The 22,661-nt window shown below is 38.7% G+C and overlaps 3 protein-coding genes and 1 pseudogene across 4 annotated transcripts; 1 reads left to right on the top strand and 3 right to left on the bottom strand.

Annotated features, from left to right (window-relative positions):
- The first annotated feature begins 13 nt into the window (after positions 1-13).
- LOC116305410 (E3 ubiquitin-protein ligase MARCHF2-like) lies at positions 14-1,696 on the top strand. The gene is made up of 2 exons (XM_031715305.2): positions 14-1,053; positions 1,379-1,696. The coding sequence occupies exons 1-2, from the start codon at positions 736-738 to the stop codon at positions 1,694-1,696; spliced, it is 636 nt and encodes a 211-aa protein (XP_031571165.1). The 5' UTR covers positions 14-735.
- An 845-nt stretch (positions 1,697-2,541) lies between these two features.
- LOC116297515 (betaine--homocysteine S-methyltransferase 1-like) lies at positions 2,542-14,383 on the bottom strand (annotated as a pseudogene). Its single transcript, XR_016121624.1, has 9 exons — positions 14,236-14,383; positions 12,840-12,978; positions 9,854-9,969; positions 9,301-9,492; positions 9,026-9,174; positions 8,579-8,773; positions 8,133-8,263; positions 7,858-7,955; positions 2,542-2,801 (listed from the first exon to the last, which is right to left on the bottom strand). The product of XR_016121624.1 is annotated as a betaine--homocysteine S-methyltransferase 1-like (transcript).
- LOC148914038 (uncharacterized) lies at positions 6,379-7,817 on the bottom strand. Its single transcript, XM_089039545.1, has one exon. It carries the CDS (start codon positions 7,606-7,608, stop codon positions 6,379-6,381), a length of 1,230 nt encoding a protein of 409 aa, XP_088895671.1. The 5' UTR covers positions 7,609-7,817.
- A 1,979-nt stretch (positions 14,384-16,362) lies between the features above and the next one.
- Positions 16,363-22,502, bottom strand: LOC116297506 (betaine--homocysteine S-methyltransferase 1). The gene is made up of 9 exons (XM_089039559.1): positions 22,261-22,502; positions 21,474-21,612; positions 19,655-19,770; positions 18,343-18,534; positions 18,069-18,216; positions 17,622-17,816; positions 17,209-17,339; positions 16,927-17,024; positions 16,363-16,622 (listed from the first exon to the last, which is right to left on the bottom strand). The coding sequence occupies exons 1-9, from the start codon at positions 22,267-22,269 to the stop codon at positions 16,424-16,426; spliced, it is 1,227 nt and encodes a 408-aa protein (XP_088895685.1). The 5' UTR covers positions 22,270-22,502; the 3' UTR covers positions 16,363-16,423.
- Between the last annotated feature and the right edge of the window lie 159 nt (positions 22,503-22,661).

Below are 22,661 nucleotides of genomic sequence, written 5' to 3'. Positions count from 1 at the left end.
TTGGTCTTCTTTATTATGCCAGCCTTTATTTAGATAGTTATAAACATTTTCTCCTTCGAAAAGTGACAATCAGATCGATCGATTGCGAGAAAATGAGACTGATGATTTTTGCGCGCGCATTATATTACATCATGTTCGAATATTATGACATCAAAATGGATTTTTATATTTATTTTATTTTTTCAGTTTAAATCTTTATTTTACGAAGGTAACATAATTAACCTCTCAGTTATCTAACTTATGGCACTCGAAAACGAAACGTGAAAACGTTTTAACTTGAGATATATATAAAATAACTATGGGATGTAACAATATATACAAACAAAAAATAACTAGGCATAGAAACATAAAAATGGACATGTTTATGAAATAAGAGCAGCATGCGTATTTAGTGAAAGACGTCATATTCAACTTCATTCCTTTTATGACGTAAATATGGATTTTCGTATTGATATCAGTGGAAGACGTCGCATTTAGCTTCATTTCTTTATGACCTCAAACTGGATTTTATATCGCATTCAGTGGAAGTCGTCATCAACTATATCCCTTTATGACGTCAAAATGGATTTTTGTATGAATTGATTGGATGGAAGACGTCAGATTTAGCTTCTTTCCTTTGTGACGTCAAAGTGGAACTGCATTGGACGTTCCGCAAAGTATCTCAAAACAGTGTCAGTATGGTTCGAGAAGCCCAGACAACTGGAGTAAAATAAGATATCACATTGTCGTCCCGATATGGCGGAAGCGCTTCCTTCTGTCGAACAACCGTCGGACAAACCAAAGAGTAATGGCTTGAAGACAAACGTACCATTCACAGAGATTCCCTTAAACCACAACGCTGACGCCCATGATGAACCATTTTGCCGAATATGCCATGAAACTGGAGGAAAAAGAGGGCATCAAAGACTTATTCAGCCTTGCTTGTGTAGTGGGACGTTGGGCAACGTTCACCGAGCTTGCATTGAACGATGGCTGACGGTTACGAAGACCAATAAATGTACGATTTGTGAATTCCAGTATAAAACAAAAATGGTTCTCAAGCCATTCAATCAGGTAAGTATGTTGAAGCTTAACACATAATATGTTATTATAAAAATAATTCAAATGAATTTTAAAAAAATCAAATTAAGATCGCGCAACAGTTTCATAAAGACAGTATTAATAGTGAAATGTGAAAATAGTCCTCGTCCTCGTCCTCCTCTCCTCCTCGTCCTCTCCTCTCCTCCTCCTCTCTTTCTCCTCTCCTCCTCTCTTCCTCCTCCTCCTCATCCTCCTCCTCTCCTTCTCCTCTCCTCCTCCTCTCCTTCTCCTCTCTTATTTCTCCGCTTCCTCTTTTTTAAAGCAAAATAAAATATTTACACATTTTTCATCTTTCTAGTGGATGTGGCCTCCGTTCACAACCGAAAACATAGTGATCACCATCATTTCCATTCTAATACATCTGACGGTCCTCATCCAACTCTTTTGTCTAGTGTTCATATGCCTCCAGCTTTATCATGACAAGTTCCCGACAGCCCTTGGTGTGGCTATCACGGGGCTTGTGACAGGAATGCCCTGGACTGTGTTCATCGCTTTTGCGCTAGACTTCGGCATAATTTATTCAGATTACTTAAAAGTTTGGAAGGCTTCTAATGAGAGAGTGAAGCTGATTGTAGATGATTTGAAATTCTACCATGATCTCAATACTCTTCAATAAACTAATGAAGATATTGGTTGTTTATACATTGATTTGTTTTTCTCTGGGGAAATGGGTCAGTAATGCTTCCATTGTAAGAGGCACCGCCACCGCTATCCCCCACCGCTATCCCATAGTGTAGTGTTTAAAAAACGAGCACGTAATGGTTCTAACGGTTCTATGATATATACGTCATTTAGGTTCTTGAGTATATACCCGTCACCAATAGCAAGTGTCCAAAATGTATACAATTCTATTATGTTGGTTTGACTTGCATGCTTAGCAGCGCAAGAAAAGGGAGAGGAAGAGGAGAGTGGCCACGTCATCACCTCCCACCAACACACCGATATCACTAGCCTCCGTTGCAGACGTCCTGCGGGGTTCGGTTCGGATCCCTACCCCACATCCCTATCCCTATATCACAGGTAGCCCAGGCTTACCGTTAGTGTTGAATAACTGAATCGATCGAGAGACAGACAGACAGACAAAGATAATATGGGTATCATGGGTATTTTTGAATCCTCATTTTTACGCTTTAAAATAATAAAAATCAAATAAAACTCCCACCGTGTGATGTTGATATATTGAACAGCCCCATGGTTTAATTACAGCTCATTTCGTTCGGGTTTAGATGACGAACGAAATGAGCTGTAATTAAGCCATGCATGGGGCGTTCTGAGCGTTTGCTGGCTATTCTACTTCTCTTCGTGGATTGATACGGGTACGACCACGATCCTTTGCGTTTAAACAATAGATTGGTTTGATGTGACGTCATAGTGAAATAGGACAATTATGAAGACATTTAGTGGAACACATGAATATTCTACGCAAAGTCAAGGCTAACCCTGAACTAAGAAGAACTTGAATGTAAATTGAAGTATTTAATATTAATGAGAACTAAACGAGTTATGCACTCTCATATTCCATTCACATTCCAACGTGAGTCTCGCTTTTCTCAATACGATCCTTCAGCTCTTGGACTTCTTTCTCTGACGTCATTTCTACTTGTTGCTTCATGTCTTGATGTCCTGATGACTTATTAAAGATGTCGGCTACCTTTCTCATTGCTCCAGCATAAGGACGACCACTAGTTGGTTCTACGTTCTCCCAGTAAGACCTTGTTGACCTGCAATAATACAAGTTTTGTAATATATAGCTATTTCGCGTCTGAATTGGCCAATGAATCTTTATTTACTTATTTTTATATCAATATTTTGACAGGAAATATCCAATTTAACTGAGCTATCAATTCAAAAGGAGTCCTGATATTACAAAAATGAATTCGAATGAAATATTTCCAAACTCTCATTCAATCATTAGTAAAGTAACCAATAACAGAATTTTTTCGTTTTAGATTGATTTTAAATCCAAGAAGCTCCTCTATATTCTTGACCTTGCGAGGCAGGCAACGCATTAAATGTGCGTGCATTATTATACCTGAAACTTCCAATCTATGTTATCTACGTTACAAAGTTGCTTCACTGCAGCAAAACTAAAGACATTTCTACTTTCGAAATATGATATCTTGCATTGTCATTGTTATGTTTAAGGGTTCAACGGTAATCGTGGTGTTATCCAACTTATTTTATTATAACTAAAACGTTTTACATACGTTGCTCCCCGCCATGTGGTCACACACCGCAATCACGTGACCACCACAGGTAGCCCAAACTACATAACACTCCTTCCTTCCTTATGAAAGTCAATGTTCTAAACAATCAACAACTGTTCCAATAATATAAACAAATTAAATTATAATGTCAAATGTTCCTATGACTCTGTGATCAAACGCTGAGGTGGTTTCCTCGCTCGTAGTGGGTAACGTCGACCTGATGAAGGTGGTTTAGGACTTGGTTTCCCTGCTGCATCTCTTGTTGATATCACCTCTGAGGGGGTTTCTTGGAGGGTCTGCCCTTTCGCTTCAGGTTGGACTGGTATAGGTGGGATTGGCAGAGCTCTATCTCTTTGGGGTACTGGCAGCTGTTGTGTTGGTGAGTTTACATACCCCTGTGGTACAGATGGGTTGACATCCCTTTGAGGTACAGGTGACAAAGAGTTTCCCAACGTCTCCGGGAACTCTTCTCTCCTGGGTGGCCACACATTTTCTGTAAATTCTTTAAGTTGGTCAATGTGGCGTTTCCAAATGAACTCTCCCACTTGGACTTGATAGGTTACTGGGCCTAGCTTGGTCAGAACAACGCCTTGACTCCAGGATTCCTTAGTATTAGATCGGTAATCTTGAACTAAAACTGGATCTCCAACACTAAAATGTCTTTTTGGTGTTGTACTGCAAAGCCCTTTTTGTGGCCTTGCAACCTTCTTTGCCATGTCAGGGTGTAGCACATCTAGTCTAGTGCGTATACGCCTACCCATTAGCAGTTCAGCTGGGGTATATCCAGTAGCCGTGTGGGGTGTGGTTCGGTAACTCAAAAGAAAAGAGGCTATCTTCTGATTTAGTGTTCCTGGCTCCTTTCTAACAGTTTTCATTGCTTTTTTAAAGGTTCGAACCGCTCTTTCCGCTTCCCCATTAGAGGCGGGATGGTATGGGGCACTTAAGATGTGTTTGATCTTGTTACATTTCAGAAACTCCTTGAATTATTGAGCAATAAACTGTGGACCGTTGTCTGAAACTAGTTCTTCAGGTAAACCATGTGTTGCAAACACCATACGCATTGCAGCAATGGTTGCTTCAGCAGTAGTGCTAGACATACGTAGGACCTCTAACCATTTACTTTTAGCATCAATCACAATCAGGAAGGACTCCCCAAGAAATGGACCACAATAATCAATGTGAAGTCGCTGCCAGGGTTTATGGGGCCATATCCAGGGATTATCTGCGGTAGTTGGTGCCCTACTATTTGAGCTTTGACACTGCTCACAACTTCGAACTAGCTGTTCAATGTCTGTTTCTAGGCCTGGCCACCAAACATGTATCCGGGCCAAAGCTTTCATGCGTACAATTCCTGGGTGGTTCAAGTGTAATTCAGCTAACACCCGATCTCTGCATTTTGCTGGTATCACCACCCGTGTCCCGCGCAACAGGCATCCATCTTCTACACTGAGCTCCTCTATCTTGGTGAAATAACTTTTCAGATTGTCTGGCACTTCATGTTTCTCTGGCCATCCATGCAATGTCCAATACAGGACTCGGGATAGTAGAGGATCCCTAGCTGTTTCTGTGCGTAGGAGGTTGACATCAATTGGTACTCTTTCAATCTGTACTTTGTTGACTGCTCCAGCTTCATCGAATTCGAAATCCAGTTCGGTTGACTCTGTTTCTGGCAGCCTTGACAATGCATCGGCGTTTGCATTCTTCTTGGAGGACCTATACTTGATATCATATTGATAGGCTGACAGTTGTATCGCCCATCGCTGTAATCTTGATGCTGCAATAGCTGGGATTCCCTTTTTTGGACCGAACAATAATGTGAGGGGTTGGTGGTCGGTCACAAGTGTGAACCTACGCCCATACAAGAACTGTTGGAACTTCCTTATGCCAAAGATTATGGCCAAGGCTTCCTTCTCTATCACTGAATAGTTCCTTTCTGCTGATGTTAATGCTCTAGAGGCGTAAGCAATTGGACGTTCCACACCTTCTTGACTGACATGAGAAATCACCGCCCCTAGGCCAAAAGGAGAGGCATCTGCTGCTAATTGTACTTCCAGTGCTGGGTTGTAATGGACTAACACTTTGGATGACGTTAACGTGTCCTTTAAGGCTTGAAAAGCTTGCAGGCATTCCTCACTCCAAACCCAGGGAACATCCTTAGCCAACAGCTGGTTGAGTGGGGCTGACAGCGAGGACATGTTAGGAATAAACTTTCTGTAATAATTAACTAATCCTAAAAAAGATTGCAGTTCAGTTTTGTTCTTAGGTTCTGGCACCCTCTGCACCGCTCGTACCTTTTCTGGCGAGGGGTGGATTCCCTCTCTGTCAACTACGAAAGCAAAATACTCGATCTTGGGCTGCATGATACTACACTTGGATGTCTTCAGTTTCACTCCACGTGATTCCATTCTTTTCAGAGCTGCATGCAAATTTTTTGTATGCTGGGGAGTGTTCTCTCCTGTGACTATCAAGTCATCTAGGATCCCTCCAGTGTGACTCAAACCATCTAGTAGCTTATCCATGATCTGTTGAAATAATGCCGGTGCCGCTGCTACGCCAAAAGGAAGCCTTGTGTATCGGTACAGTCCTAAGTGAGTAGTAATTGTCACATAGGGCTGTGATTCTTCATGTAAAAGAACCTGCTGATAGGCATTACTGAGGTCTAGCTTGGTGAAAAGCTCACCCCCATTCAACTTAGTAAACAGTTCTTCAGGGGTAGGCATTGGGTATTCAGGTACATCCAGGTATGGGTTTAATGTTACCTTAAAGTCTCCACAAATTCTGACTGAACCATCAGGTTTCAATACTGGTACTATTGGTGTAGCCCAGTCAGAACTTTCAACTTTCTTCAGAACTCCCTCTTTTTCTAACCGACTTAGCTCTTCAGCCACCTTATCCTTGAGAGCATAGGGTACGGGGCGTGGCTTGAAATATTGAGGTGTTGCCTTTTCTTTCAATTGGAGTTTGGCAGTAACTCCTTTGATGGTGCCCAGTTTCCCATCAAACGAGGTTGGGTACTGTTTCTTTAAATCAGCTAATGTAGGCTTTGGACAATTGACTCGATAGATATTACTTATCTCTTCCCAGTTTAATCTCACTTTGCCAGCCAGTCTCTCCCCATTAATGCTGTTCCCTTACCTCTAGTAATGATTACTGGCAAATCAGCTTCTTGACCAGAATACTTGACATGAACTAGGGTCTCCCCTACTACTGGTATGATATGACCTGAGTAGCTTTTTAAAATAACAGCTGATCTCTGTAGTGGTTTTGCTCCGAACTGATCTTTCCACATCTTCTCTGGTATTACAGTGGCTGCAGCTCCCGTGTCTAATTCTAGCTCGCAGGGAGTGTCATTGATAGTAATTGGGACCATAATTGCATCAGGTTTTCTGGTTTTATCTAGACTGAGGTTCCACATGGGCCGTTCATCGGGATTATATTGGTCACTATCACCACTTTCAGACTCACTAGACTCACTACTTTGTTCTTGGTGGCCAACCAACTTGATCCTAGAATTTTTTTTCTTCTTCTTTTTCAACTCCACTGGCTTCCTCAGATCTTGTGTTTTGACTCTTGTTCCCTTCTTGCCTTTTTCAGGGCATTTTGGCTTAATGTGCCCCTTTCTTTTGCAGGCATGACATTCTGCATCTTTGAAAACGCATTTCTCTGGGGAATGGTTACTTCTTCCACATCTAAAACACTCTTCCCTTTGGATATAATTTACTGGGGATGATTCAGTGCGAAATTGATTCATTTCTTTATTTGCCAATTCCATTCCCACAGCAATTTCTATGGCTTTCTTGAGAGGTAACTCTTCTTCGCCCAGCAATTTCCTTTTGATGGACCTGTCTCTCAGACCACAAACTAACTTGTCTCGCAGGGCTTCGTCACGAAACGCTCCAAAAGCACAAGTTTCTGCTAGTTTCTGAATCTTAGCTAGAAAATCTCTTACAGACTGGCCTTCCTCTTGCTCATACTTGTGAAACTTATACCTCTCAGCAGTGACAATGGGTTTGGGCGTCAAGTGTCTCGCCATGATTTCCACTATTTCTTTATAGGACTTCTCGGTTGGCTTGGTTGGGGCTGTTAAATTCTTTAGCAACGAATACATCTTACCTCTCATTAAGGTAACTAAACTTGCGACTTTTTTGCCCTCTGGGACATTATTGACTATGAAAAACATTTCCAACCGCTCCACATACGTCAACCAATCTTCGTTGTCGGGATTGAACTCGTTCATTCTTCCAAAACAACTCGCCATTGCTGGGCCAAGACTGCTTATTCCAGGTTGATTTTCGGCACTTGCCGTCGCTTTATCGTTCATTTCTACCAATCGATTACTCCGCTCCTCGTCGCCAATGTTATGTTTAAGGGTTCAACGGTAATCGTGGTGTTATCCAACTTATTTTATTATAACTAAAACGTTTTACATACGTTGCTCCCCGCCATGTGGTCACACACCGCAATCACGTGACCACCACAGGTAGCCCAAACTACATAACAGTCATCAATACAACTGAAGTTAAATCTCTCCTCAGGGTCTCCCGACTATAAATACAAACAACAAACCTACCTTGGTCTGACCCATGGTAAAGCGTGCTGTTTAAGGGCGCTCCCCCATAGGCCGTGCTTGTCACTTGCTGGTGGGTATTTACCACGTTCCTTTGCAAGCTGTCAATGAGATTACAAGTCAGTTTGACAACGAAATCCGGCACATATAACATGTTCCATCTATCCATTCATCTATATACATCCACGAAACCATCCCATCGAATCCATCCATCCCATTCGATTCCATTTCATCCCATTCATCAATTTATCCAATTTAAAGCACGAGAATGAACTCACTTCTTCGGCGATAGCTCTGACGTGATAAGGCTCAAAGCCACAACATGCACCAATGTATCTAACGCCAAGATCATATGCCTCACGAGCGTATCTATGACAGTCCCATCGCGTTAGAATACGAGATTCTAAAGCTGAAAGTATAACGAATTGAGGCATAAATATGGTACAAAAAAATGTATCCACCGCTTTCCGTTTTTTTTTTTCTTTTTTTTCTTTTCTTTTTTTTTCTTTCTTTTTTTGTTTGTTTGTTTGTCTGTTGTTTTGTTTTATGCCTGTCTGCCTGCCTGCCTGCAATAATACACTTTGAAATTCCATTGGCCTTCACTGGAACTCATAAATATTCTAAACAAAATCGAACGAACCCTGCGTAAATGAATCTGTAATTAAGGAAAACAGCGGTGTTTCACTGCAATGATGTTATCTCTCGATATTAAAAGTTATATTACCGAATGGGAATTCTGGAAAGTCAGTAAAGTCACATTTATTATTCCCGCCCAAATACTCCGGCGTTTTGAAGCCTATGGGCTGGATAATGAGATGTTTCTTTATCCCGGCTTCGTCCAAAGCTGCTTTCATCAGACGTACTATCTCGATGCAAACATCAGGGTCAAAGCGACAATTGACACTGATGACATCAGCACCTGAAACAATCAATGTGTGTAACAGTTTACCTACTAGTTTGAAAATTGCTTTCAAGATTCTTAATAGATTTCAAATATATCGATATACTGACATAAAGGTTTTGGGTGATCACGTGACGGCAGCCATGTTGGATGGCAGGAACAATGCAATCTTTTTAGATGAGAAAATATATATTTCCGAGAGTAAAAAATTTCTTTTCTTTTTCAACATGGCTACCAGCACCTAAACATGCAAATATTCTAGATACTAACCAGCTTTAGCAAGACGTAGGGTACAGTCCTTTCACAGACACACCACTCCGGTCACCACTGGCTGAGATCGTTAGACAACAAACAACTGGTTTCCCCGTGGCTTTCATGACTTCTGTCGCCCACTCTGCTTCCTCGACTTCGGAAAACAACTGAAAAAAATACAATTGAAAAAGTCATATTTAAGGGGGCACTTTGCTTTAATAATTTCAGGCTTTAACGGAAATATCTTTCATTATTATTGCGACCAGAAGCTGCCAAATTCCATAAAATCTCACCTCTCCAATGAGAAAATCCACGTCATTCTTGACAAACACGTCTAATTGCTTCTTGTACTCAGCCTGACATGCCTCTTTTCCCTTGCCACTAAAATATGATGTTGTCAAACAAATATTGCCAGCTACAAGAGCTCCTCCTTCGTTTGCTACCTCTCTAGCTAGGTCACATGCTGCTTGGTTGATAGCTTCGCACTGAGGGAAAAAAATCAGACGGAGCTGGTTGTGTTTAACTATACATTTAAACTTCCGATCGCCAATTTGTAACTCCAAGGTATTTCTTGTCTTTCATTTACTGTTCGCATGCATATTCACGGGCTACTTTTCCTTCCACAGTTTTATTTGAGCATATTTGTTTCGGTATTCTACTGTACTGCGCACACAAGTAAATGTAAATTTTACAATGGCAATGGGAATGTGAATTTTGTTTGTGTAAATGCGGCTTTAGCTCTAGCCTTGGGGTCACCATCATGTAGTATTATCATGTGAAGGTTTTTTTTTTATAAATATTGAGTTGTTTTTCCAATAGAAGTTAATTTAAGTTCAAGTTACTGACCCCGATCTTGATAGCATCATTTCCTCTGTTCTTTAGCTTGTCTTCGCTGGCGTAAAAGGTAAATGTATGCATGACATCGGCACCCGCTCGTAAGAATTCTCGATGCAGCTGACGAACTTATAAAGCAAGAAATAACCATAATTAACATTTCAACTATTGTAATTCCACAACAGATTGGAAAATCGCATATAAAATTTCGAAGATCAAAATCTAGTAAGCTTCGTTTTAAAAAAAATTGAAAAATAATTGAAGCTGATATAAAAGGAATTTTTAAAAAATTTATTAGGACAAGAAAATCATAAAAATCACATATACGTTCCATTTAAAAACGAATTAAAACTCTAGGAGTAAAAGTAAGCTCATATTTTGAACATCATTAACACTTTGCAACAGTTTTGTTTAAAGCTGTTTTGTCCTAAAAATTTTCTGAATTATCTAAAAATTGGTTTTGGAATGTAAATTTCACTAAAAACGATATTGTATTAAATTATCTGTAGTTATTTAGATTTTTTTTCACTGGTCAACGTGATGTTAAATGAGAAAATAATTGAAGATGTTTTCCCTTTTTCATTTTCACCTTTCAGTTTTATCTAAATTGGGTTCCCTGTGCCTAAAACAATAGATGCTCCACTTTTAGGCAGTGCCTGAATAAGCCTTTTCATAGTTTAAGAATCGATTCCACTGCGCATGCGATTTTATCCCGAATTTCTCACCTTCTTTTGTTTAATTAAGAACAAAAGAAGGTTTAGACAAAAGAAGGTGAGGAATTCGGGATAAAATCGCATGCGCAGTGGAATCGATTCTTAAACTATGAAAAGGCTTATTTACACAGCTATTTCAAAAAAGGTTGAATACTGAATACTGCATACTGAATAGTGCATTCCAAGACCGAAGTGCATTGTGGGTCATAGTGACATTGTCTAAAGTAGAATTAAGAATAATTATTTAATCTATTTTTATTGTATTCCGTCTGAAACAATAGCCTAACTAATTTACTTTTTATTTCGAATTAACAAGACCCACAATGCCCTTTGGTCTTGGAATGCACTATTCAGTATAAAGTGTTCGGTATTAGGTTCAACTTTTTTGAAATACCTGTATATAAAGGAAACCAGTATTTTCAGCCATACTAGTAGATATGAAGTGCCGGTTTTGCACCGGGCGGATCAGGGCGGATTGCGGATCAGCCCTGAGATGACGCCACCCCTATAAAATGACGTCAGAGCCTAAAGCGTGAAATCATAGGATTTAAGAACCAATCAGAAGCACTTCCAATAATTACAATAGCAACTCCGGAGCGATCTCCTAGACCCTACTCCGGGCCTGTAATAACGGTGACATATTCTATAGTGAGGTTCCATTGAGGTACCCCCCCCCCCCCCCCTCCTCCATCGGGGTCCTTACAGAGGTGATGTCATAGCTATTCTAAGTGAGGTGCTGTAGGGGGAGGGGTGGTCAGCTACATCTATTTTTTAGTTTGCTGGATTGCACCACATCCTATATTTTACGTCAAAGATTAATCCAAATAAATAAATGTTCTAATTATTCATCAAATATAGTTTTTCTGTCACAAAGCCTATTGTTAAAGCATTAGACTCTTTTTACTTTATGCTTTTGTTTCACCCTAATTGAGTTCTACGAAGTTGACTCATCAAAAAACAAACAATTAGATGACTTGTCCAAGGAACAATGACAAACACGTTTTCTAAAAACAACAACAACAAAAAAAAAAAAACAACAACAACAAAAAAAAATATATATATATATACAGCGTTTTGCAAAAATTATGGCCGCTTCCAATATATATACAAGTATATCAAAAATTATGGGATGTCATCCCTGATATTTTTTTCGAGTTGTCTATCACTAGGACTTTGTGAAAAAAATATCAAGAAAGATATCCCGTCGTGTCTGATATACTTTTGATATACTCGTATGTATATTTGAAACGGCCATAATTTTTGCAAATGGCTGTATATATATATATATATATATATACACTCGATTACAGAAACGTTGTAGTATACATTTATACAATTATACAAATACCTAATGAGATGCATATTACAATTTTACTTTTTTAACCCTCAAAACCAATTGATTTATAATCTGTAGGATATAAAACACAAGAATAAAATATTTTGACGTTCATTGAATGAAACAAATAATAAATAAAGCGAGTTTTCTGTCTTGCATATCATTAAATATACTGAATAAATTAGGTATTTGTATAAATGTATACTACAACCTTCCTGCAATCAAGTGTATATATATATTTGTTCGAGAAGAAAAAGTCAAGACAACATTTTTCCCGACAAGCCTGTTTCGTGAATTGCTTCACTCTTCAGGGGATTATATTCTGCTCTACTTCTATCGATATATTGAGCACTATTTTACGGAAAATTGATTCACAGATTTCTTATATATATATATATATATATATATATATATATATATATATATATAATTTATTCATAAAACGCTCAATGCATGTGAATACAAAAAAAAGTTTAGTTACACCTCTTTTCATTATTTAACTAAGTATTATGTTTTGATTGTCAGTATATATTTGTTCAATAGAAACACCCGTCACTTGAAACAATAGAGGACTGTGTTCTGCAAAATTTGCGAGTCAATCACGCGAATCACCTACTAGATATCAAGACCACGATCTACTCTTTCTCAGTTTTACAAAACAAACCGTCCATCCAATGTAAAAAAATAATTAGTCGATGAGAGGTCTAGAGCCGAGCCGAGCCAAGCCGAGCCAAGCCGAGCCTACGAGCCTATACGAGCCAAGCCAAGCCTATACGAGCCAAGCCGAGCCTTAAGTGATATCATCCATTCATTGTGTTAAAGGGCGGAACAGGTTAAACAAGTTTGATTTTCGTATGAAAATAGGCAAGCTGTTCACATCCAATACATAAACTATTTATTGCTAGTCTGCAGGAATGACAAATTAAGAATGCTAGTTTGGTTTACCTACCTGCTTCGGGATGCTCTACAGTTGCTTCAGGAGTCCACGGTCCAGCTTTTACATAACCACGTTTTTCCAAGCAAAACAGAAACCCGCCATCTCCCACAATGACCTCTCCAGCATCCAGACGTTCGAGTAGTCCTCGTGGCTGACAAAAATGATAAAAATATGTAACAATAAACTAAGGGAAACGTTAGGAAAGACTACCTTTTACTTTGTTGGTCATAAGTAAGTTGTCAGAATTCCAAATTATGGACTATACGGTAGTGGAAATGCACTAAATTTGGCTTTGAAATTGTACGAAGTCACGGAATTCTTGGACTTGAATAATGAAATTAAGAGGAAATTATTTTCAATAACGAGCAATTGTGGCAAAAAGCGCCAAAAACTAGACTTTCGTATGAGTTTTGATCCTAATTTTGATCTAAGAATAGGTAAGTGCTATTGTTATGTTTTTAATCCAAGGAAAAAACATTTCTTGCGTGACACAAAGATTTGTTTGTGTCACGCATAGTTTAAGCTTATATTTTCGGTTACATTTAGTGATGATTATCGAGGAAAAAGCAATAATCTAATAAGCAATCGACGGCATCCACTTAGCATTATTCTATCAATGCAAAAGGGTCGTTTTTTGATCGATGTTCTTGCAAAATCCAAGCGACTGTCTGCCGGGTATCTAGCAATTTGAGAATTGGTCCCGGGAGTCAAGTACGGATATCTGCATGCAAACATACCTTGATTTCTAAATTAATTACTCTTTACTCGCAAATACAACACACAAGCAAGTGTTATTGATTTGTCTAAATTATGTAAACTTTCCTTTATTGAGTTCTTGCCCACCAGGTATTTGTTATTCTATAAATCGCGTCTGTGTGAATTCCACGGCCGTGTTTCACAGATTCAATTTCCATGTTTAATCGTGTTTACAGTCGCAGTGCAGTTTGTTTCGAGATCTTTGTGAATTTTAAAGACATCGGATAGAAGACATCGCTACTTTTCTGTACTTCTCGTGTGTTTCGTGAAAATCGTCCCCGGGTCCCGGGTATCTAGACACTTCGTTTTTTTAAACAGTTAGAAACTGATGTACTATGATAAAATGCTTGTTTGAAGTGGCATTTTCAATTGTACAAAGATGTTTTGTTGCATTTGTGTTACAATAGAGCTTTGTCATGCTTTTTTATCAACAAAAAAAAGGGAAATAAGCAAATGAAGGCCTAAACCTCATTTTCGATTCAAATTTTTGCTTTATGTTAACACTTTAATCGGTGAACTCCACCTCCAAACAAGTTAAACTTTCTGAATAACAAGATTTTAGCCTTGTACAACAGCCTTTCTTCAAGAAAATAGGTTTTGGCGCTCACGCCTTGAAACGAAAATATTTCTCTCTTAACAAATTGTACTTTACCTTGGACATTTTCTTTAAGCTGGGATGTTAATCGTATACCTCTGATAAAAATCTTAGCAGCAGCAAGCAATTGTGGAAAGGAAATAAGTAACTTGGAGATATTAGCATGTACTTGCTATCTTGTAATTCAAGTATAAATAAAGTTATTGTATTGTATTGTAAGTATTCAAACGAGCATTATTTAACAGATCAAAAACAGATCAAAACACGCGGGATGTTGAGAGAACACGAGAGGAGCGTAGGAAACCACTCCGCTACGCGTCATGCTTTCCAGCTTCTCGAGTGTTCTCTCAACATCCCAAGTGTTTTGATCAGAGTATCAAACACGGAAAACTGTTTTTGATCTGTTTGATAAAATAAAAAACACGCCGAAAAGCAAAGAAAATATCGTATTATTTTGATGTATTTGTAAATTCTTACTACATTGCGATTTTGCAAAATCTAGCCAATCAGCACACGCCTTTTGAGACACGTTGGGTTCATTACATGAGAATCGTTTAGTGATCGACATGTTTGGAGAAGGAAAAGCTGTTTTATTGCGGGGAAAATGGACAAATATTCATTCAAAGAACAAGCACAGACGATAACAATAACCTTTATTAATCATATATTGACGGAAATGTTTACTTATCTTGTGTCCGTGTTCCCTCGCTGTTATAATGCAAACTTTTTCTTCCAAAGGTCAAAGGGTTTGAATTGCCGGTTTTCACATGACGTCATCAAAACCTAAACTATAGATCGTATAAAGACATTTCTCAGGGTTATAAGTCACAAGAAAAAATGTCGAGTCATTTCGATGTTTTGTTCTCGAGTTATGAAAGTTGAGTTTGTGTCACGCAATACCGTCACGTCTATCTAAATAGCGATCAAAATAGTAAAATAATTAACTCTAGTTAAAAGATTTTCCCTTAGACACGTTTTAAAGATCTATTTAAGGTATGCGGTCCACATATTCTCATCTTTGCATCCTAATTACCGCTACCCAACATCTATTTCACCCCGGCCTGCTCTCAGTCTGACCTCTAGCTCAGCTGGTAGAGCATCGGTAGTACAATTCCGAAGGTAGTGGGTTCGATTCCCAGCGAGGTCGGAAATTAATTTTTCCGAATTTAATTCTAAGGGATTTCGCCCGGAATAACCTCGTTCCCAAGCACTAACTTATCTATATTTCTATATCTTCATTTATTTAAGGTATATTTAAGTGAAATATAGTCAAAAATAACTCAAAAACTCAATCATCTTATTAAGCCTTTGGAATTTCGTCCGCCATGATGGTGTACCAACACCAACTTGGAACACCAAGATGGCCGCTCCATACATTTTAACAAAAAATTGCGTCATGTTTACTCGCCTCTAGTTCCGCAACGAAATGCTTTACAGCCTTAAAATGTGGCCAGAATATGTAGTTTTGACCGCTTTACAAGATTATGAAACTTTTATTTCATTATAATGCGAATTTCCGCTTTTGAAATTCATGATGACGTAGGTGAAAACCAAGAATAGACGATGAGCGTTACCTCTTTAACGGCCGTTGTACTTGACTCTGTTTGTCCTTACGTCAGTAATATTCAACCGTCCTAGAGTTTTGATTAACCATATTAACTCTAGGACGATTGAATATTACTGACGTAAGGAGCATCGCGCAGTCGCGTTGTTGTTGTTGGTACAAACAGAGTTAAGTACGTTAAAGAATTAAAGAAGTAACGCTCATCCGATCGCCTATTCAAACCATTTGACCTTTGGAAGAAAACGTCTGCATTATAACAGCGAAGGAACACGGACACAGGATAAGTAAACAAGTATATACGTTTAATTTATTCACATAATCGAAAGGAAAAAAATAACTTTAGAAATCCGACTACGTTCGGTGTCCTAGTGCCCTTGGCTTAACGCAGTTAACGATAAATAATCTTCAAAAAGTTCCAGGTGATCTCTAAAATGTGCCAGGCGTCGCGCGCGGAAGGCGAATAGAAATCCATCCCATAGAGCTTTGCGCGCAAAAACGTGTCCCGTGATTGATGATTCGAAGTCCGCCATTGACGTTTCGATGTTGATAAACGAAAAAGTTTTGCAATTGCCCAAACGCAAAGGATCGTGTAACCCTGAACTAATAAAAGAGAAATTGAATGTAAATTGAAGTATTTAATATTAATGAGAACTAAACAAGTTATGCACTATCATATTCCATTCACATTCCAACGTGAGTCGTGCTTTTCTCAATACGATCCTTCAGCTCTTGGACTTCTTTCTCTGACGTCATTTCTACTTGTTGCTTCATGTCTTGATGTCCTGATGACCTATTAAAGATGTCCACTGTATTTCTCATTGCTCCAGCATAAGGACGACCACTAGTTGGTTCTACGTTCTCCCAGTAAGACCTTGTTGACCTGCAATAACACAAGTTTTTAACACAACCAATAATGGAATTGTGGCGTTTTAGATTGATTTTAAATCCAAGAAGCTCCTCTATATTCTTGGCCTTGCGAGGCGGGCAACGCATTGAATGCACGTGCATCATTATACCTGAAACTTCCAATCTATGTTATCTACGTTACAACGTGGTTTCACTGCGGCAAAACTAAAGACATTTCTACTTTCGAAATAAAATATCGTGAATTGTCATCAATACAACTGAAGTTAAATCTCTCCTCAGGGTCTCCCGACTATAAATACAAACATCAACAAACCTACCTTGGTCTGACCCATGGTAAGGCGTGCTGTTTAAGGGCGCTTCCCCATAGGCCGTGCTTGTCACTTGCTGGTGGGTATTTACCACGTTCCTTTGCAAGCTGTCAATGAGATTACAAGTAAGCTTGACAACTGAATATAGACATCATGTTCCACCTATCCATGCATCCAACAATGTATCCACAAAACCATCCCATCGCATCCAACCATCTTATTTTATCCCATTCAATTCCATTTCACCCCATTCATCAATTCATCCAATTTAAAGCTCGAAAATGAACTCACTTCTTCGGCGATAGCTCTGACGTGATAGGGTTCAAAGCCACAACATGCACCAATGTATCTAACGCCAAGATCATATGCTTCACGAGCGTATCTATGACAGTCCCATCGCGTTAGAATACGAGATTCTAAAGCTGAAAGTATAACGAATTAAGGCATAAATATGGTGCAAAAGAAATGTATCCACCGCTTTCCGTTTTTTTGTTTTTTGTTTTGTTTCTTTGTTTGTTTGGTTTTTTTTCATGCCTACCTGCCTGCCTGCAATAATACACTTTGAAATTCCATTGGCCTTCACTAGAACTCATAAATATTCTAAACAAAATCGAACGAACCCTGCGTAAATGAATCTGTAATTAAGGAAAACAGCGGTGTTTCACTGCAATGATGTTATCTCTCGATATTAAAAGTTATATTACCGAATGGGAATTCTGGAAAGTCAGTAAAGTCACATATAACTTTCCCGCCCAAATACTCCGGCGTTTTGAAGCCTATGGGCTGGATAATGAGATGTTTCTTTATCCCGGCTTCGTCCAAAGCTGCTTTCATCAGACGTACTATCTCGATGCAAACATCAGGGTCAAAGTGACAATTGACACCGATGACATCAGCACCTGAAACAATCAATGTGTGTAACAGTTTACCTACTAGTTTGAAAATTGCTTTCAAGATTCCTAATAGATTTGAAATATATCGATATACTGACATAAAGGTTTTGGGTGATCACGTGACGGCAGCCATGTTGGATGGCAGGAACAATACAATCTTTTCAGATGAGCAAAAATATATTTCCGAGAGTAAACGATTTCTTTTCTTTTTCAACATTCCTGCCATTACCTAAATATGCAAATATTCTAGATACTAACCAGCTTTAGCAAGACGTAGGGTACAGTCTTTCAAAGACACACCATTAAGGTCACCACTGGCTGAGATCGTTAGACAACAAACAACTGGTTTCCCCGTGGCTTTCATGACTTCTGTCGCCCACTCTGCTTCCTCGACTTCGGAAAACAACTGAAAAAATTTGAATTGAAAAAGTCATATTTAAGGGGGCACTTTGCTTTGATAATTTTAGGCTTTGACGGAAATATCTTTCACTATCATTGAAACCAGAAGCTGCCAAATTCCATAAAATCTCACCTCTCCAATGACAAAATCCACATCATTCTTGACAAACACGTCTAATTGCTTCTTGTACTCAGCCTGACATGCCTCTTTTCCCCTGCCACTAAGATGTGATGGTATCTGACAAATATTGCCAGCTACAAGAGCTCCTCCTTCATTTGCTACCTCTCTAGCTAGGTCACATGCTGCTTGATTGATAGCTTCGCACTAAGGGGGAAAAAATCAGACAGAGCTGGTTGTGTTTAACTATACATTTAAACTTCCGATCGCCAATTTGTAACTCCAAGGTATTTCTTGTCTTTAATTTACTGTTCGCATGCATATTCACGGGCTACTTTACCCTGCGAGCAGAGTCTCCTCAACTCCTCTACGGGCGAGAGAAGGAAAGGAGACTCTGCAGAAATCGTGTATTTCTTTTGTAGTGCCGTTATCCAAGAATCTGGATAATGAGATGCATAATTTCAGGTTTCATACTGGTTTAAACTGGTTTTGATGCGCGAGTCTGTATTAAAAAATATGGCCGATGACCAAAATTGAGCCCGCATCGTATCCCAAACTGTAATTTCGAAAGCGATTTATATCACGTTTTATCAAAACAAAAATCAATTTCAACCAATTACTCATCAAAGGAAATCGCTAGAAAGTTTTATGGATGCCAAAGACCCGCTTGTTTCGCTGCCGACAGGTCATGCAAAGTCACTTATTTTCCAGCTTGTAACTCCGATGACCAAACATCTTCAAGAAATCTATCCAAACGCTATTCGATACCCTTAAAATCCTCTTTTGGTGGCAATAACTCCGCTCCAGGCACTGATGAGCGACCAAATTTCCGCTTGTGAAAATATAGTGCATCAAACTGCTAAGCTTGATGAAATTGAAGCAGTAAAAGAAGAACACGAGATCATCTTTCACTGAGGTCATGACTCTAAAAACATGTTTAAGCGGTAATAGTGTTCGGACCGGAACCGAAAACCATTTATAAAACGAGTGAGCTTGTGAACGAGTTAGTTTCTTAGCAACCGCTGCGCATGCTCAAATAGAATTGTACACGATTTCTGCAGAGTCTCCTTTCCTTCTCTCGCCCGTAGAGGAGTTGAGGAGACTCTGCTCGCAGGGTAGGGCTACTTTTCCTTCCATAGTTTTATTTGAGCATATTTTTTTCGGTATTCTACTGTACTGCGCACACATGTAAATCATAGTTAATAACTATGGCAATGGGAATGTAAATTTTGTTTGTGTAAATGCGGTAGTGTTATCATGTGGAGGTTTTTTTATAAATATTGAGTTGTTTTTCCAATAGAAGTTAATTTAAGTTCTAGTCACTGACCCCGATCTTGATAGCATCATTTCCTCTGTTCTTTAACTTGTCTTCGCTGGCGTAGAAGGTAAATGTCTGCATGACATCAGCACCCGCTCGTAAGAATTCTCGATGCAGCTGACGAACTTAGGCAAACAAAAATCATACTCAACATTTCAATTATTGTAATTGCACAATAGACTGGAAAATGGCACATAAAGTTCCTTTAGACTGCTTTCTTATGTCTTTGATGGAGGTGTTCTTTTTATTTCATGTCTTTCACTTTAAAAAGCTAAAAAAATTCAAAAACATTTACAAAGACCAATTATTGATATTATTTCAATAATAAATCTTTCTCTTGTTCTCTTGAACTCAATGAACTGAATATAAACGTGCATTGTGGGTCATAGTGACATTGTCTAAAGTAGAATTAATAATAATTATTTAATCTATTTTTATTGTATTCCGTCTGTATATTTACTTTTTATTTCAAATTAACAAGACCCGCAATACCCTTTGGTCTTGGAGTGCACTATTCAGTATAAAATATTCGGTATTAGGTTCAACCTTTTTTGAAATACAGTGGAACCCCGTTAATCCGGCCACCGAAGGGACATTCAAAAGTGGCCGTATTAACGGGGTGGCCGTTTTAAGCAGGCTGTCAAAAATATGTTAAAAACGTGTTTTAATTATCAGTACGAAACTGCTAAACAAATTAAGTGCAATAATGCATATCGTATTTTTAAATAATGTTTCTAAAACTTCTGATGCTCTTGGCTCTCAGTTATAACTCAACTTTAGTAGTACTTTAAAACTTTAAATTATACAGTAGTACAGGACTGTAGATATAACAGTAGAACAGAGAAAACTGAGTACAGTAGCAACTACTTTTTTAAAATAGGCAGTGACTTTGCTCTGTGCAGACGAATGAAGCTTCCTTTGAAGCCATACTGACTCGAGGCTGGATATCGTCCCAGACAGGCTATCGGCATGGCTCGTTTTAATACTGTACCGCTATAAAATAAATGCGGACATACTTTATCGCATCATGCTGTACGTGTTTCTCTGTTTGAAGTTATTGTTGTGTTGATTCTGATTCTACAAAAAGCATTACTGTAGAATGTTAACCGAATGAATAAAAGAATCACAGATTTTGCAGCAATAACTTATTTACAGTATTTACATTAAGATCTAAACTGTAACCTATTTGTCCTGGCCGTAATACGGGGTTAAAAAAATATGGAAGTTTGTCAGTCGGGCCACAAAAAAGTGGCCGTTGGCCGTATTAACGGGTGGCCGTATTAAGCGGGTACATCAGTTTTACAGTAAATGTATGGGCATTTCGTCGCTACCCAAAAGAGCTGACCGCAATAACGGGGTTTCTGTATTAAGCGGGTGGTCGTAAGGCGGGGTTCCACTGTACCTGTATATAAAGGAAACCAGTATTTTCAGCACTTGCTTTGATTCATTATGCACGGTCGGTATAACGTGATGGTCCGGTTCAACCTCAAGCGCGAAACAGTAGGCCGGTCCTGAAGTTTGCCGGGTTTCACAACCAGTCCCCTCTATTAACATATTAACTATTTTCAAATTAGCTACATTGATAGCCTTCTACGTATTTGTTCTTAGTGTCTGTAACGAAACGTTGCGTGACAGCATAAGAAGAATGTCTGAGTAGGAGTAGACTACATGAATAAGTGATATCCATTTATTGTTTTGAAGGGCGGAATAGGTTAAACAAGTTTGATTTTCGTATGAAAGTAGGCAAGCTGTTCACATCCAATACATAAACTATTTATTGCTACTCTGCAGGAATGACAAATTAAGAATGCTAGTTTCGTTTACCTACCTGCTTCGGGATGCTCCACTGTTGCTTCAGGAGTCCACGGTCCAGCTTTAACATAACCACGTTTTTCCAAGCAAAACAGAAACCCGCCATCTCCCACAACGACCTCTCCAGCATCCAGACGTTCGAGTAGCCCTCGTGCCTGATAAAAATAATAAAAATATGTAACAATAAACAAAGGGAAACGTTAGAAAAGACTACCTTTTACTTTGTTGGTCATGAGTAAGTTGTCAGAATTCCAAATTGTGGACTATGCGGTAGTGAAAATGCACAAATTTTGCTTCGAAATTGTACAAAGTCATGGAATTCTTGGACTTGAATAATTGAAATTAAGAGGAAATGTTTTTCAATAACTAGCAATAATGACAAAAAGCGCCAAAAGCTAGACCTTCGTATGAGTTTTGATCCCAAATTTCGTTTTGGGTTAACACTCAAAAACTTTTTTTAACAGTTAGAAACTGATGTACTATGATAAAATACCTTTTTGAAGTGGTATTTTCAATAGTATAAAGATGTTTTGTTGCATTCGTGTTAGAATGGAGCTTTGTCAGGCTTTTTTTAAAAAGAAAACGTATAGGAAATAAGAAAATGAAGGCCTAAACCTCATTTTCGATTCAAATGTTTGCTTTGGGTTAAGACTTTCATCCGCGGTGGACTCCACTTCCAAACAAGTTAAACTTTCTGAATAACAAGATTTTAGCCTTGTACAACAGCCTTTCTTCAAGAAAATAGGTTTTGGCGGTCACGGCTTGAAACGAAAATATTTCTCTCTTAACAAATTGTACTTTACCTTGGACATTTTCTTTAAGCTGGGATGTTAATCGTATGCCTCTGGGGAAAGTCTTTGCAGCAGCAAGCAATATAGCAAGGAAATAAGTATCCAAACGAGCAGTATAGGTTCTTCCTAGTTTTTTTTAAAGGTATATAGATCGTCAAGAATTATGTAGTAAGCGCTCTGTGGTCTAGGGAACTGAGTGCTACGTGACGTAGACCAATATCATTGGTAACTAGATGCTGTAAGTAGTTCCGGTCCGGATTTTGGCATACGTAGTTAGGTTGCTGTTTGAGAATAAACGTGCACATTTGCACGGGCATTGTATAGCTCGCTTTAAAATCAAAATGCTTCATTTAAAACGTAAATGAGGTCTAATATTTGCTCAAGACCACTCTCATAATTACTTTACATTTTAT

The sequence above is a fragment of the Actinia tenebrosa genome, unplaced genomic scaffold, assembly GCF_029948245.1.
Source record: "Actinia tenebrosa isolate PJP-AT-01 unplaced genomic scaffold, QUT_ActTen_1.0 PGA_scaffold0__85_contigs__length_37466705, whole genome shotgun sequence".
In the NCBI taxonomy this organism is placed as follows: Eukaryota; Metazoa; Cnidaria; class Anthozoa; order Actiniaria; family Actiniidae; genus Actinia; species Actinia tenebrosa.
This window is presented reverse-complemented; position numbering and strand designations above follow the sequence as displayed.

What these genes read in the sequence shown, in the direction of transcription:
- LOC116305410 (XM_031715305.2), top strand. Translation starts at nt 736, where the DNA reads ATGGCGGAAGCGCTTCCTTCTGTCGAACAACCGTCGGACAAACCAAAG. An exon ending in TTCTCAAGCCATTCAATCAG is followed by an intron (nt 1,054 to 1,378) that starts GTAAGTATGTTG and finishes TCATCTTTCTAG; the next exon opens with TGGATGTGGCCTCCGTTCAC.
- LOC148914038 (XM_089039545.1), bottom strand. Translation starts at nt 7,608, where the DNA reads ATGAACGATAAAGCGACGGCAAGTGCCGAAAATCAACCTGGAATAAGC.
- LOC116297506 (XM_089039559.1), bottom strand. An exon ending in AGTGGAGCATCCCGAAGCAG is followed by an intron (nt 19,771 to 21,473) that starts GTAGGTAAACGA and finishes TGTTTGCCTAAG; the next exon opens with TTCGTCAGCTGCATCGAGAA. An exon ending in TCAGAGCTATCGCCGAAGAA is followed by an intron (nt 17,025 to 17,208) that starts GTGAGTTCATTT and finishes TCTCATTGACAG; the next exon opens with CTTGCAAAGGAACGTGGTAA.